This window comes from Myzus persicae, unplaced genomic scaffold, assembly GCF_001856785.1.
Source record: "Myzus persicae strain clone G006 unplaced genomic scaffold, MPER_G0061.0, whole genome shotgun sequence".
Taxonomy (NCBI): Eukaryota; Metazoa; Arthropoda; class Insecta; order Hemiptera; family Aphididae; genus Myzus; species Myzus persicae.
Genome location: NW_019103774.1, coordinates 82,313 through 100,660, shown reverse-complemented (window position 1 = coordinate 100,660; position 18,348 = coordinate 82,313). Strand labels below are relative to the sequence as shown.

The 18,348-nt window shown below is 31.9% G+C and overlaps 1 protein-coding gene across 1 annotated transcript in view; it reads right to left on the bottom strand.

Moving 5' to 3' along the window:
• Window positions 1–18,348, bottom strand: part of LOC111035248 (leucine-rich repeat-containing protein 15-like) — a 55,503-nt gene that overhangs the window by 7,198 nt on the left and 29,957 nt on the right. Inside the window, exon 2 of the mRNA XM_022316788.1 lies at window positions 97–205. Within this exon, the coding sequence (XP_022172480.1) occupies window positions 97–205 (109 nt within the window). The remainder of the gene's footprint in view (window positions 1–96; window positions 206–18,348) is intronic.

Below are 18,348 nucleotides of genomic sequence, written 5' to 3'. Positions count from 1 at the left end.
CCACCCAACACCCACCACGACCGCCGCGTTTTCGTGGGGTGTATTACGATGATGACGATGATGATGATGATAATCTATTATAATATTATTATTTACTTGCGTGGCCGACAAACAGATACAGTCCGAAGGGCATGTCCACGAAAGCGCCGAGTTGGCAGTTACCATTAAAATCAGCGTCGTCAAAGCTCGCATGCCGTTCATTTGTCTGAAAAACAAAAAAAAGTTTTGGATGATAAAAAAACAGAAGTTTACAAAACACGATTCAAATTCATCCGCCGCGCGGTGACATTCTATTCCCGCAAGACGCGTACGCCCTCAGAGTAACGGTATATGGTTCGCTGCGTGTGTGCGTGTGTGTGTGCGTGTGTGTGTGCGTGTGTGTGTGTGTGTGCGAGTGTGTTTTCTCTTTCTTTTTGGAATGTTAAGTTTTGTTAGGTTATTGCGGCCAAGCGAAAAGGCTTTCGGACGACTTGTTAAATATGTATATAGGTTCGGCGAAGTACGAATATAATGTAGTGGCGGAAAGAGTTTGTGCATAGTTCACACGGCCGTTGACGAAATAAAATATAAAAATATGAAAAATAAAAAATAAAGAGAGAGCGTCGTCGTTTCGACGGTGTCGGCGACAATCCCGGAGCGCCGCAGTTTGACGAGATAAAATGCAAAACTTTTCTCGCGCATATACACTGCGACGCACTTACTATGCACGCCCCACACACACACAAACTTGACGGACCACGTGCGAATAAAAGTGCACAATATAATAAATAATAAAATATTATATTGCGCCGCATTTTAATATTCTCATACAGGTATTACCCGCAGCTACCTATATGCACAGATATTGTGTGTGCAATGTGCATGGACGTGTATATACCAAGACCAGCTATGACGCCATACCGCACAGATTGATTCGACTACCGCGGTCACCTCCATATTATTTTATATCCTTTGATCACGGACACAATCATTTGAATTACGTGTTTTCGGACGATTTAGGTGGTTCGTGTGGCAGTGCAACATTTTTTTTCCTTCAAATTTGTTAGGCACTCCTCTTTTTTTACTGTTATTACAACCTAACCTAAACCGTTGACCACACGATGTTTTTGAAAATGTTCAACTATCAAACGTGAACATGATATAGTTTCTGAGTTATTTTACTTTTTTAACCTTAAGATAGTAGTACACTAAATATTGCGTCTGTTCTATATTTTATGTATATAATAATATAACCACGATACAGGTATAACTTGCACGGTCCGTTACCGCGTATGTTCCCTTATAATATTATGAGACTCGAGTGATCCTTAAATTGTAACGGTTCATACGAAAAATCTAGACGATATTATATGAAAGTATTGTGTCTAATAGTGGGTGTATACTATAATATATTATGCACTAAAAAAAATTCCAAAAATCAAAATGTTTAGTAACCTTTCTCAATATCAACGGTGATGTGAAATCCCACAATATTGTGGATGTCGTCGCCACGGCTGGCCCGACTACCCTCGATCACGCGTTAATCGTGCGATCGTGTGAACATGCGGTTATATTATTTATGATATTGTCGCAACACGCGTTTGCCACTGTATTGTATTGCAATGACGGTGAAGACGGTAATTTTTTTCTTCCGACAAATGAAAAACGGCCAAAACCCCCGGTTGCGGTGGATCACCCGGTATACAAGTAACTGCATAATATTATGTATATTATTATATTATAACAAACGCATTATACGTACGCAGGTACTCGAATCCCCCCCCCCACCACCACCACCATCAATCCCCCTACCCCTCGTGCACGGTAAGGCTATTGGCTGCAGGCCCGTGGAGTATATATTATTATGAATAGATCCGATACACACACACACACACACACTGACACACGCAGTTGCAGACAATGGTCCATCGTCGAAAACAATAAATAGTGTCATCGTGCTCGGAAGTGCGCGTCACTCCACCCCCGCGGCTCCGTCATCACATGCGCTCGCAGTTCGATATCATCCCCTTCGGCGTTTTTCTACGACGCGATCGTCATTATAATGTACTCTCGCATCCCATTATAATATAAAAATAAAATATTTATAATATATACGGGGTGGTTCTATCTTACGCCGCCGACCCGGCGGCGCGGCGGTAATATCGCGTCGTTCGGATGATGAATTTGTTCGTCTTTCCCCCAAACGATAAACATATTATTGTAATATTATAATCTCGTACGCAGGTACATCCGCGCAGCAATTCGATATATTATATTGCACACCGTGTCGGTGCACCTGCAGTTCTTAAAATTTTAAAATACAATTTTTCTCTGGATATTTCCCCCGGTGCACGGTAGAAAACATAATCGTTCTACGTATTATTATACATTATAATACACGTAGACCCGCTGAAATTGTACTCTGGCGACACGAGTGAGGGGTGGGTACTCGTCAGAGATCTGTGCGTACTCGAGATCCACTCTTTACAAAACTCGCGTAAGGTGAAAACCACTTGTACTCTATTGTACATATTATTATGAATGCATTAAAATACATGGACGTTAGACATTTTTTTTGCTTTGCTTTTATTATAATTATTAATGGTTTCGCATAAAGTCATTTTAGCGATTTTAAATCTCCTAGCTGGTACTAACCTAACCCAGCTGGCGCTATAATGTACACAGCACAGACCACAATCGTTACTATACATATCAATAATTACCGTGGTGTTTGCGAGTAACCCGTTCATGTAAACTAGTGCCAATCAATAGACGATGAGCGTTTCTTTTAAATATTGCTCTGTTATCAAATATATCGTAATACTATAAGTTTTAAATTTTACCGCCTATATACTTACATAAAATAGTATTTAATAAAAAAAAAAAAAAACATTTAACATGGGTTATTTTCAAAAATATGCAAACCCAAAAAATATAAGATTTGATATTTACAACTTACACAAGTACATATCTTTGAGTGTGTAAGTCCTTCCTGGTTTTGAATTAAACGTTTTCAAAAACGTGAAACCTTATACCTTCGTGTGTTCTATCCAAACAGGTCACGAGCAGGTGTCATTGTTTAACCGTTATCTACTCTCTGTAATTACAAATCGTGGTAAAAGTAAAAGTTTCAATATCTCACCGACAAAGTTCTGCTGCCCTCGCGAAATTATAATTATTACTATAACGGCATAACTCGTGTGTCTCATTGTGAAGTTATTGTTACAACTCCGCCCAACAAAGTCTATTATTGTCATTATTATTACTATATAGTACGGTTCCCGGGCTTTTAAACGATAAATACGATATTGAAAAAACCATTTCTCTGGTATTTTGTTGTGTGTCCGTTATTTCTCGCAGTCTATATTAATTTCGTACACTAAATGTTAACTTATAATGAACTATCGTACCCCAATCTGTATACATTCGATGGTCGGCTTTTACGCCGAATTATAATAATCATAAATATTAACGAGGTTTAAGAGTTTAGTCGAAATAATCTCAAATGTCTGGAACGCAACATAAATGAGCGGAAAACAATAATATATTAGAAACGTTCCAGCCGAATTGTTAAAATACAATGGGTAGGGTGGAATAGGTGGTTGCCAGTAGGTAATCATATTCGCGAGATATTTTATTACTACAGTAACAGCTTTAAAAAAAAAAAAAAAACCGTCTAGAGTTCGCCAACGTAATAATACACATATTTTTTTCTTCTTCCCCCCCCCCCTTCCCCCGGCCGGCCGTTTGTTGTCAGCGAAGTTTAATCTTGTACCAGTTCCGGAATTAGCAGAAGCTCCTTTATGTACAAATTTGATTGTTTTATACTCCGTCGTCCTCGAAAACGGCACGCGGCGCAGAGAAAAAAAAGTAGGCGGAGAGAGCGAGAGATGGAAATACGTTTTACCTCCATATTCCGGAAAAAAATAAACAGAAACAGAAAAACGTTTACAATATTATTAAGGTAATACCCGACTCGTTTTATTGTCTTCATTACGCGAGCATTTTACCGTACCTATACACTTTGCACTCTTCCCACCCAGCCGACCCACAGACCACGTCATATTAACCGTGCCCTGTCCGCTGTCTGTGTGTGTGTGGTGTGTGTGGTGTGTGTATGTGTGTGTTTATATTTATATATATGTATACTAAATCGAATTGTGCCGGTCTTTTTCCTTTTATTTTATATTGCGGGGCCGTGGGTCGTTGCTGTTTTATAAGTATTTTATATTAAAAACGCACGACAATTTATTTACCCACCGCGTATGCTTTCCACAAGTTAATTAAGAGAAAAGCTGAAACATATCGAGTCTAAATGTACTTACATTGTGTGTGTGGCAAGTGACTCTTGGAAAAAGATCAGGGGAGCAGCGCGTTTATATTATTACGTTGAGGTCGACGTGAATTCTGAATAGGTAGGTTATTATAGGTCAAACATACGGTCAGAAGCTGATGTTTTTTCAACATGGAGTATTCGGTCTACTCTTTAAACAATATTAATTGTATTGACAAAAGCAATATGTATATAAATTAATAAAATTATGATAGCACATAGGTAGGTACGAGTACTTTTGAAACCAGGCACGCGCATAACGATATATATAAAATATGTATTATATTATGTTAGCGAGGGTTGGTTACGCGACTTTCAAACAAAATGTTTATTTAAACGCATAACAAGTAGGTATTGCTATTATTATCGTATTAAATTATCTCGAAAATAATAATAATAATAGGTATTTAAATGATGTACGTCGTGCAGGTATAGTTTGATTTTGCACAGAACTGGCTCGGTTCTAAATGATAGCTAGACCGACATTGTGTAGAACGAGTGAGTTTCAAATATTGAATATAATATAATGGATTGGCAAAAAGATATTTTTAAGTACTCGGAGAGGAAACACCGGTAGACCGATTTTTCACCATCGATGGATCCACAATACGTGATAATAATATTGTACTTTCGAGTATCATATAATACGGATGCGGGCGGTTCCGGTCACGGGGCTAACGCGGTATTCGGGCAAAGCGGTTACTGGTTAGTACCTACGGCCTGGGCACAATGGGCTCGCCGCAGTCGCGCACGCAATCAGTGACCGCAACGGACTGATTAGAGGCGAACTGCGCCAGACCACGGCGGACCGCAAAACCGCTGGCGTCCCGCGTCCAACACAAATAATAATAATATAATATATAAATACGTTATTCGTGGGCGGCGAGCCGGCAGGTTCCGGTTTCGGGATGTCCGTTTTATCAGTGTCTCCCCGTGTTGTACATCAGCCGGGCGACTGGAAACTGCCGGGCGGAGGAGCATAACGGTATGTGTGTGCTTTAAACAAGTGCAATTCGTGTACATACTTTCGTCGTCTTATGGGAGAAACGCAATTATCATCATCGTCGTTGTCCTTCCGTCGGAGACATTATTGACAACGTTATCGGTTCGTATAACGGTTCCGCCCGAAAACACGAGAGGGTACGGGGGGGGGGACGTAGTGGGGTGCTAAGCGGGAGAAGGCCCCAACGGAAATCAAAGCGTTATAATAATTCATCGTTTTTACGTAGATATTCAATAATTTTAATATTATCGTTTACGATCGATGTTATTATCGCTCAAATTTTTTGTTTTAACGTTTACGTTTGGAAATATTATTTCGTTTTAGATTTTTGGAACGCTTTGACGACATCATAATTGGGTATAAAATTAAATATTAATACCATAAATAATCATATTTAGACTGTCATAAGGGATAAGGCACGGCATGGGTAAGTGAGTGAGAGATCAGTCGAATGGTGGACATAAACCGAGTAAACTGAAATCAAATCAAAACTGATATACCTGCATAACCTATCTGTCTACCTACCTCATTTTATTTTTAATTTATCAATTAAGGATGTGCTTGTTATTCATACTTTAAAGAGTGCAAGTAAAGTTTAATTTTCAAAAATTATTTATTGTTATGAATTATTTTTGCTCAATTTATTCGATATTGTTACTCTATAATCTTAATATTTTGAGTTTACTATTGTTCTTTTAACTATGTTCAGTACTTTTTTAAACACATTTCGATATGAAGAGACGAAAGTATTGATGCCCTTGATATTAGATACATCTGGTTCAAAAATATCTTATACTAGACCAAATAACTAAAAAAAACCCCATCCATAATTTCGAAAATATAACAGCTATAGCCCCAAAATGTTTAAACAAATTATTTATTCGGGAATTATAGATACTGGTCCACGTCGATCTATGTTTACAGTAAGATGTATTAAGTTTCTTTACACAACTGATTCTAGGGCTCTACCTAAATATCGTCCTACTTCTGTTTTTAACCGGTATTAAGGTTCATATAAATTTGGAACATAAATAAAGATGTAGTATATAAATTATTTTAGTATTTACTTATATATTTTGTAGTGTAAGAAAATATATATTTAAGTAAAAAATAAAGGCATCAAAAAAAGTAAGTACGTACACTAACCAAATAAAATATGTTGCATTCTCTATAAAAGAGTTTGGAATGAAAATGTTTGTGGATTAATAAAAATCATACGTATTGAAACATCGTACACTGAAAAAAACTTCTGACCTATGAGCCTATCTAGAGGAGGGGGTTTAGGTGACTCAGAAACAAAATACGCTCGGCATTGTCGCTCGCTCCATCATAAAAAAAACATTGAATATTGTGATGGCTTATAATACAATTTCAACACTCTATTTTGTAACGTATGGTATACCTACCAGGGTGTATAGTATACACTGTATACAATGTCAAACTGTTGAGAAAAGATTTATGTTCGACGATTACCGGTTATCTACAATACAATTACAGCAATCACTGTCGGCACTGTCAATTTTCATTATCGAAATTATTTAATTTTCATAACAATGAAATAGACATTACTTCAATGATAAGTACCTACAGGTGACCACTGACCCAGGAATTGTGTACGTAGATCACGCCACCAGTTATCGCGAGGCCCTGTCTCAGTGAAACTGATAAGTTATTTTTTAGACCCGAGACATAAAAACTTTATCGTTCCTGTAAAGCACCATTCAAATAACAATTTTTTACGAAATTGCCTATTCAAGATTATATACGAGGCGTGTCCAGAAAGTAAGTGTACTGAGGCTCTCACGGCCATAGGGAATATTTTTTTACTATGTTGGCTACACTGCCGTATAGCGTTACTCCTAAGCCTAACCTTTAAAACAAGACCAGGACGAGTTCAGTACGTTGTAAACTGTAGTCTCACGAATTTTTCTTGTTAAACATGTCGATCGAGTCTGCCGCCAAGTGCGAAATCCGCGTCGTTATCCGTTACCTTGTTGCGAAGGAAAAATCTCCACATGAGATTTTTAATGAGGTACGAACCGTTGGTAAACGAAACTTGGGTTGCACACTATACACCTGAAACTAAGAGACAGTCCGAACAGTGGCGTCACACCACTTCACCCTCAACCAAAAAGTTCAAAACCACCATTTCAGCCAAAAAAATCATGGCATCAGTGTTTTGGGACCACAAAGGCATCATTTTGATTGAATATTTACCTCAGGGGGAGACCATCAACGCAGCAAGATATTGTGAGACCCTAAAAAAATTGAGGAGAGCTATTCAAAATAAAAGGAGGGGTCTGTTAACGAGCGGAGTCTGCCTGCTGCACGACAACGCCAGACCCCACACGGCCAATGTCACGAAGCAATTGTTGGACTCATTTGGATGGGATGTTTTGAACCACCCCCCGTATTCCCCCGACCTGGCGCCTTCAGATTACCATTTGTTCACTTCCCTGAAGAAGCACATGGGTGGAAAAAAATTTTCAGCTGACGAGGAAGTGAAGGGGGCGGTCGACAAGTGGACAAAGGAGATGGCGGCAGAGTTCTACGAGGCAGGTATAAAAAAATTAATCTGCCGTCTCACAACCTGCATTGAAAGAAATGGTGACTATGTAGAAAAATAGCTCACAAATATATTAATGTAACCACGTTATTTTTTTTTTTTAATATATTTTTTTGAAACCTACAAAAATTGAGTACACTTACTTTCTGGACACGCCTCGTAGTACCTACATACATACTTATACGTATATTAATACTGACTAGTTCAAATATATTATTTTATTATCCTACCTTGATATTTTATCAACCAATTGAATTACCATATAACTGTGGTTATAACTTTGATAGAATGATAGTTTGAAAATAATGTAAAAAAAAACAAATTTATTGTTTAAAATGTATCTAATGTTAATTACCGACATCGTGTAATTGAGAAAATGATTTAGCGATTTTGGAAAGGTCCAACTGAAAATTAGATATCAGCCACGAAAGTCGTGATGAGGAGTATTTCAACATAATTAACAGAGATCCACTTAATTAATCCAATTTTTTCAATCGGTTAAAAACAATCCGCATCATTAATTAATTTAGTAAGTAAAATAAACAAGTTGGTATAGCTCACTCTGAGAGCGTGCTAAATTATCTGTTTCTAAACGTAGGTAGTTTAGTACATACTAATAAACAAAAATTCCATACACAGTAATAATGTGTAAAATGAATATTTTGGAAGTACATTTTGAATAGTTTCAATTTATACTTATACAGTAAGTAATTACTTAGAATCAACAATCATAAATAAATATCTTAATAGTTAATATAAATAACCGTAACTAAGTATTCAAAGTAACTACGAACAATAATGAATAAATAAATATCTTAATATCAAAAAACACGAAAGGACGAGGATATAAAGAGTATGCTTTTGTTTAGAACCCCAAAACTAGGTTAAAAACACTAAAATTTCTAAAACCATACTAATAAACATGACAACCAAGTTTTGCAAATAATATCAAAATCGATAGTTATACTGTTCAGTTCTATAAAATATTTGGCTCGACGTACCTAAAATAAAAATATATTAATAATATTTATAATACGTCTATCATGAAACCCGCAACAAACTTTTTCACAAATGATAAAATTTATGAGTGGTTAACGGAACCATTAAGTGATTCTCTTGTATGATGAAACTATCGCGTCACGAAATACTTACTGAAATAAATTATATTGTTTTTAATATGACTATACATAATAATATTTAGTCCAACCCAGCTTAAACTAAACTGCGGCACAAGAAATAATTTTTATCATTCAAATAGATATACGTTAGATATGTGTTGATGCCTCAAAATAGTAAATAATCGTACTATTTTTTTTTTAAAAACAATAGAAATGTAGAAAAACACCTGTTGTAAGTAGTTTTTGCGTTTTTAAAGTTTCATTACTTGTTTTGTTTACATGATGTCAAGTTCAAAATGTTCTAATCAGTATAAACGTTTATGGCTGAGGCCAATTAGGATTTAATTAATTTCAATTTGTATAGAGGTGTAAGTCACTCTTTGTGGGTAAATATTGTACAGAGTATCTCAGCAGTTTAAAATATTACTTGAAGAGTAGTTGAAAAGATCGTAATAAAAGTCTGACAGATGGAGTATTTGAGTGTATACGATAGATTATAGAAACAGTCACTTGTGATGAAGGTTGGAAATCGAGGTCAAATTTCTTGGATATTTTTAAAATACGGTATCTATTATGTAAAGAACATTGTCTTAGAGTCGAGATACAAAATCATATTTAAATTTTAAAAAATATGTGAATAAGAGTTGGTGTGGTATATGATTCACAACATTTTGATAAAACGTATTACTCCTCAATAAGTCACTTAGGCATAAAAAAAGTCATCAAAAACTGTCCAAGGAGAAGACAAATATTCTAGTAGCCAGGTGAGGGTTCTGAAATTAATAACTTTATCAGTAAGTAACTGCAGACTGCAGTGACACTATTGTATGAACTATGAAATTCAATCACAGTGATAAGGCGAAAGAGCCGTATGAACAATATTTATTTACTGACTAATATCATTTGAAGAAGTTGGTGTTGACGTTTTAGAGTACCTTTAAGCTTGAAATTTATCCCTTTGTCATGAATTATTATTCTAAATACTTATTAAACTTTAAAGTTTGAAAAACAAAATAAACTAATCTGGAGCTAATAGACATATTCAGAATGTATGTAAAATAAAAATAAAATATACCATACACGAGTGATTCAGAAGGGTATAAGTGATAAAATAATGTAAATACAATTGGCAAATGAAACAAAGTATGAGTATTAGTGGAAAACAAAGTATTTACAAATCTGAAAGTATTACATAATATTACTAAATATTAAGAATATAAACTTATTCGTTCAAACAACCATATATTTTGTACAAATAGTTCTGAGCGGGTAATAGTTAGTTGACCAACACTTTTTGTTTTGTTTTTGGAACATTTTTTAAGAATCATTCAAAAAACAATGATTAATTAAAAAAAACATTTAGATTTTAGAAAAATTAAAAAATGGAATTATTAAAAATAGCGATGGGTCGGTTCCGTAATAGGTTCCGAGCGATGGAACGAACCCAATGTCATTTTTTGGCTGTTTTCTAATTAGTACGTCCCTAAAAATGTAAAATATACTTTTCAACCATCGAATTACATCCGTGGTTTTCACACAACACATCCGAGTGACGTTCCCGTTTAGTTGGCATGACGATTCTGAGTGTCGTGGCGATCGTAATTCGAATGCGCCGAAATATTTATCACATTTTTTTTTTGTTACGTTGGACGTCTGGATTTACTAAAATAAAAATGAACTTGCATTAAAATGTCAAGTCATAATAGTAAGTTTTAACTCAAGCTACAAGTAGTATATAAAAACTTAATAATAATGCTACATCATAAAACGAAAAAAAAGTCGTAACCATAGTCGTTTAAAATATGTGCCTCTAAAAAAAATTGATAATTGACGAGATCGCTTTTTTGAGATTCACAAGGTATTGTGGTTAAATTTCTAATGTTCCTCCGATTTGGAGGGTTTCCATAATGGTGAGCCTCCTCTTCGTGTGATTTCATCTTGTTCTTTTAGTCTTAGTCATCTAGCTATTTACTTGTTGTATACAAAAAATATTACAGATTATAATTAATATAGCTACTATTTTGTTAAAATAAAAAAAAAATACCTAATGCAATGTTGTTTTTACATAACATAAAAATAATTCATAAATTGGAAACGGATTTTTAATTGACGTCAATAGTTAGTTAAACATCTTCTTAATAAGACATAAATAATTCGATTTCCAGCACCAAACCAAAAACGATTTTTAACCACACTAGCTACAGATCTAAGTCTGGATGATGTATTGAATTGGTAAAGAAATTTGTTTTTAGATTCTGATGGATCCAATGATGTATTTTTATTTTTTTGTCTGTAACTCATGAAAACTTTTCATAGTAGAAAACGGCTTTGGTTTTTAACTTCAATTACGGGGAAAACGTGAGGGGATTTTTAAGCAATACCAGTTTTTGATAAAATTGATTACATTATTTTGTTGTGATCCAAAAAACAAATTAACTTCGAAATTTGCAAATTTTTCAAAATATTTATATTTCCTAAGTAGAATAGTATTATTTTCAAAACACTTTGACTCTTTTTAAGCTATTGTGAAATATTCGACTTTTAAAATTGTTTTCCATCATTTTCGCTCGATCAACAAACTTTTAAAATTCTATACGAGGTTCATAATATGCTGGTCTGAACTCGGGCTATTCTAGGTGGACAGCCCTGTAAGTAATTTTTTCATAATCCGGTGCAGTAGGCTGGTACCAAACAATCTATATAATATAATAACTTGATTTGTCATCATAAACATTTGAAGTAGGTACACAATTACATAAAAAAAACATTTAAGTTAATTCTGCCTAGTTCTACGGTATAAGTCGAATATACATAATTGACTTAAAAGTCAATAACTACAATATATGATATAAATACATCCCGTTGAAATAATTTTAAAATGTATAATTTATTAAGGAATACAATGTTTTCAGCAGAAATTAATTCAACGCCTATAATAGATACCTTATAACTCTATAGATAAAATAAATATCATAAATTAATATACTTAGTAATGTAGGCTGACATCGCTCAGATTTTTTTTCGTATGCAATGATTTATCGCCCACTGTATAGCAGAGTACCTCCTATACGACTTCCCCCTTTTTTTGTTTATCACACGAATTACAATATTTATTTATATTTATAGCCTATAGAAAACTTTATAAATACGTATCTACAATCTGCATAATAAATAGGTAGGTACGTATTATCGTCCTTTTTAGGCTCGTGTAGAAACTTACCAATACCCGTAAACTTACAACCATAGTAGTCATTAAATAATTTATTAGTGTTTTATAGAACTTGTCAAATTATTGTTTATAATCCTTTTAAAAAAAATTGTGTTTATGTGACTTGTACAATTTTTAATACTGCAGTAATGATACAATTTTATGAATTGTTCTTTAATTGTGCCCATATGCTTTGGGTTACGATATGCAACAATAGTCATGTGTTTAAACATCTTTCATGAATTGACAATTTTTTACAAAAAAAAAAAAAATAATATTTTTCATATTGTTTCACTATATAGAATTAAGTTGTATGCATATTCAATTCAAAATAAAATAATTACATTATACACGTCATTATTTGAAAATATAAATGAAAGTTTAATGAAAATCAAAAGTTAAAATGAATTCCATCGTTATTTGATAACTGATCGGTAGTATAAGCTGAAGTCCCCGCTGCAAAAAACCATGTATGTACCTATATCTATTTTTTTAAGTATAAAAACCATTTTAAAAAAAAATGATTGGAAAAGTAATTATTATGCATTGGTATTTATAAAAACACGATGCATTATGATATTCATTCAACATAACGGATTTAATTTCTGTAATTTAATATCCTATAGTAACAACCACAATAATTAATATAAATGTTGTATACTCATTACTCGTGTAGTCGTGTTCATTTCAAAACAGCACAGTAAAAAAAAAAATTTGTCAAAAATGAATCTGTACTACTTTAGTTAAAATTATATTATCATACTTTATCATTTTTAAATAAATCATACCGTCAACCTACTATACTATAAGAGAAAATATAAGTGGAATTATACAGTATACATTTAACATATTATATATTAAAATATTCAATGTAGGTACGAATTACAGTCGTTCAAATAATATTTAAATCTGAATAAAATTACAATTCAAAAGATAATTTTTTGTTACAATAATAACAACATTAGAAATAACAAATTGTACTCTGTTATTATTTCTCCCGTAAAAAATTCCTAGTTAACAAAATTAAGTGCTAGTTTGTTATCGGGTGCCACAGAACTGTATACAATTAATCACAGCAGTCTTTAATCTAAATTCCAAATATTCGTGATCGATTTTTCTCTGGTGTTTAAAATATTTGACGCGTAGAGGTTAGTCTAGTATGTGATATATTTATAAAAAAAGGGGCGAATACTTCTTATAATTGTAACTGTAATTGTAATTGTTGAAACATTGAAATGATTTCTTTAATTTTGATTTTTGTTTTCACTCACTAGCTAAATTAAAAAATATTGTTATGAATATTTCTTTAACTACCTATTGTATTTTCTTACAATGAACTTTCCTTTTTGTATGTTACCAAATTTAAGTTTGTTTGACATTCCCTGTACTCTTTACCACTTTAAGGTGTTAAATTTAAATAAATAAATAATATTTGAAATCGTATTTTCTTATATTTTATTCTTGTGGATATGTTGTTGGCTTGTCGCTGTATACCGTAGACCGTAGGTGCAATTAATAGTGCGTCCTATCTTACAAAATGTGATGTTATGAGTTATTAGCTTATTTTTAAATATTGTTAAAAATTAATTTGAATGAGCTGTTACCACAATATTCAATACTGGCATTCGATTTTTAGAACAGAAAAAATATGTGATTTTAAAGGATAATATTAAGAAACCTGTCTTATTTTAGATTCTGAACGGAGTGATGAATGTATTTTTTAATTTTAATTGTGAAGCATTAATTCTTCATTATGTTACTATTAATTCTAATTAATTTATTGTTATTATTTACTATTATTCGAAAGTCACTCGGACGATACATAACAAGAACTCAAAATAAAAATAATGAACATCGCAAATATCATATCACAACAAATACAATAAATAATTTACATTAACTTTAAGTAGAACTCTTTTTAATATGTTATACAAATTAATAAATATCTGTGCATTAGAATTATAATATATCCATTTATTAAAACAAATGTTACACAAAAACGATTTAATTCAGAAATTTTTTTTCATTTACTGATGTGATTAATAAAAACCTATGATGGGAAAAATAATTAACTATCATGAACAGATTTAAAAACAATTATTTTATTTTACCAATTAGTTTTATATATTACCTAGTAAAGAAGAGGAATTTTCATCAAACAATACACAATTGTAAATATTGTTATTTATCTCCAACATATTGTATGACAATATATTTTATAAAAAGGTTAATGGTAAATGAAGTTTGATGTAAAGTGCAAAATAATTGTGCTTTAAAATATTTTATGCATGAGTAACATTCAAATTAAATTTTTGTTGATGTCAACCGTTACCATTAAAAACAGTTTTTAAACTAAAAAAGTTGAAAGTCTATTTTTAATGTTATACTGTTATGTATACTGCTAGGTACTCTAGGAATATCTTGAAATGTTATGCACATAATATTATTATAATATTTTAAGAATCATAAGTGAAACTTATTCGAACAAATAATCTTTAGCATTAATTAAAACATACAACATGTATATTAAATCAAATTTTAATCATACGGTTTTTAACTATATATATATATATATATATATCTTACAATAATTATAGAAGTACAGTTTCAATATTTTTTTAAGTTCCCAATTTAGATTCAATAGATATTCAATATTCTAAAGTATTTAATTTTTTCGACTATCATTAAATAGATCAATTATGCCATGTTGTTCAACAAACTTTGTCTTATAAATAACTTATTTGAATACATTAAAATATATCACCAGAGTTCAACAAAACAGTATTATGTTTGTACATTGATAAACAGAAAACAACTTTCATAAGACAAATATACACCGGCGTTAAAAAATTTTTAATAATAGAAAAAAAATGATGCCTATTAGAAAATGTTACTTAATTTTGTCAGTTGTATATAAATGGTTAATCTTTACTTAATTAAAAATAAAATTTTAAAATAAAAATACTAATGGATATTATTTCCGAAGTGCATGAATCCTTTTTGTGTCTATTCTAAAACCAATTAAGACATAACATAATATAATACTATTTATAATGTTTTTTTCGGTGAGGAATATTTTCTAAAAAAAAAAACGTTTCGATAGCTTTAATAGGTTATATTTATTATATTATATGACGTAAAGAATTGAACTAATAGAAGTCCGAACAATGAATCGTTTGAATTCAAAAAGTAATCTCCGTATTTTATTATTTTTTTATCATTTAGAATAAAGGCTTCAACAGCTAGGTCATTAGACTGCGGTTGTGTTGACATTTATTTTAATGGATAATTTAGTTATAATTGGTGATTAAATGCTCCTCTGTATTTAAAATAATTGTGATAAAGTCGAAACTTTAATACTATGCAAAAAAAATTCTTTATCTAATTTATTTGTCAACTTGAATACATAAAACAATAATAATCTCAGAATTATATGGAATCATTCTCAGTAAAGGTCGGTAACTTCAAATAGAATGTACCTACCTGCTGCTTTGGAAATCGAACGTCCTATATTGTATTTACTGCGTATATCGATTGGACCACGACACCACGTGTAATGTAAAATTTAATTTTGGAATATTAATAGCGACGTAGGTGTAAATATACTTATTGTATTGATGTATGTAAATGTCTAGTTGAGATATTAAACTTCACATGATGTGACATTAAAAGAAAACCTTTATATTTTATATTGCCATCAGGCTTGGGTTCGGTGGACTATTGGGTTAGCTTTTTCGTGAGCCACGGTCACTCATGGAGAGTTATTTGGTTAACACAATACAATTTAACAGATGCAAATATGCAATATCAACACACAAATATACCTACCTGCGGCTCTTTTGCAGATCGCGAAATGTCCGTAAATATTCCAGAACAGTATTTGCTAGAAACAATAAAATTAAATTAACGGTTATCCTAAGGAAGTCGTCGCGAAGTAGGTAGTGAACTAATACTATCGCTTCGAACTCAAGTAGAGGTATAATAACTAGAAGTAAACTGATCCCTCATCCGTGCTTGTTTGTACGGGGTTTTGTGTGCAGAGTGAACACGCCAATAACTCGTCTTTTATACGACAAAAGAATAAATTGGACGTTTCCTTCTTACTCAAAATTAACAAAATTAACAGACTGGAAACTGCGGCGTGAGTAATGCGATTATGTTGTCATTTTGTGCGTTCGATGATACAAATACTTTTATGATGAATAACGTATTCAAAGCATAAAAATTTGCAAATCGGAATACTGAATAAATTGTTTATTATTTTTGTTTCGAACTTTTAAGTGTACAAATACTATTAAGTGTATTGAGACTAAATTAAGAATATAAAGTAATATTATTATAATTAAGTGTATATTAAGACTAGAAGATTTATCCTTTGGGTTTTTTTTTTTTTTGGTAACACAAATTAAACAAACGAAAAGAAAAGTTACACTCGAATAAAAAAAATAAAAAAAAATGGTATGGCGCAATTCAACTTTTTTACTCGTTTAATTAAAGTATGTTTATAGTCTTGTACGCAAAATAAGTTTTATACTAAACACAACTCTTTGAGCCGTATTTTTTGTTCACACTTTCGTCGCTTTCTAACTTTTTATTTTCTATAGTCGAATACAAGATATGTAACATATAATTGCAAATTTTCACGATAAAAAATTATCTAAAACTAAACAGTATATTTCTTAAAGATTAAAGTTTACGTACAAGTACCTACTTGTAATACAAATAAAATTTGTTTAAAGCAATTTCAGAGCTGTGGAATTTAAGATTTCAAACGTATTTAATAAGTTAAGCCAGATTATATTAAGGGCTGTTACAATTTAATTGGAAAACAAACACGGAATTCTCGCGTAACAATATATTTTGAACCTTTGTAAAACCGAAAGGTATTATTATTCTTAGTCTAATAATTAATTAAGTGAATAAATACGAGGCTATCTTACAAACGGTTCACGTCTGTGTGGAACTTTAAGTCCAAATATTCAAAACAGGTAGGTGCGTATAAATATGTCTTGTTTAAACGCAGTTTGTTTCTCTATATGTTATATACTACAGAACCAATATGGAATACTGTTGTGTTTGTCGTAATATAAGATGGAGTTTACTTAATTTGCTTATTAATACGTAATTCAATATTTACCATCTGCAATTGTACCAATAACATCTCCAATATAATGATTTCAGTTTGTATTCCAAAATTAAACTCGACCAATCAGAATCGATAAGAATTCAAAGACTATGCTTTCGATTTGTTCGTGTTTTTTGAGTTTATTGTATCGGGATAGAAATAGATATCATGGGTAATATTATACAATAATATTAATAATTCCATTTCCATGTACGTATACTATACTTTTTTCTAATGTCACACGCCCCAAGCTTCAATTATACTCAACTATAGGTATTCTCTAGTCTTTAGTATTGCAAGTACATATTTATATTTTAGTTGTTTATCTACAAATATTTTTTTATATAATCCTTTCGAAAATTTCAACTGGATGACAGTGATTTTTTAAGGATATTATTCAAACATCAATAGCAACTATTCAGTACAGTTAGAGACTCTGACTAATAAATTCAATCTAAAGCTATAGACTTACATTAAGTATAAAGTCATATGACACAAGGATGAATAGAATTTTTTTAAAGTAACAGACAAAATTGAAATTACATTTTTAAATATCGTTCTTATCGAGTTTGAGTTAACACTTACTGCTGGGTATAAATTAATTATTATCCTAAAGATTTTAAGTCGCGTTCATTATTTTTGTTTTTGTTCACGCCCATATGCTTATTGTAACTGTTATTACAGATTGTATTTATTCTAATACAGAAATATATCATCATACAAGCACAGAGCACAGTAAAACAATACTACAGATCAAGTATTTGTATTCTATATCTAGACACATCAATATCGTCCGATTTTTCACTGAAAATAAACTATTATTCTCTATAAGGTTCTGCGTCCTTCTAACGCGATAAAAAATGCATGACATTTATTTTAAAATTTAATTAATACGTTGACGGACAGTGGATGCTATAGAATTCATGATTTCAAAGTTTTATACTCTGCATGCCCGCTATATCAGTCTATCTGAAGGCTGAAAGTAGCCAATTTCAAAACACAGAAAAAAACAGATC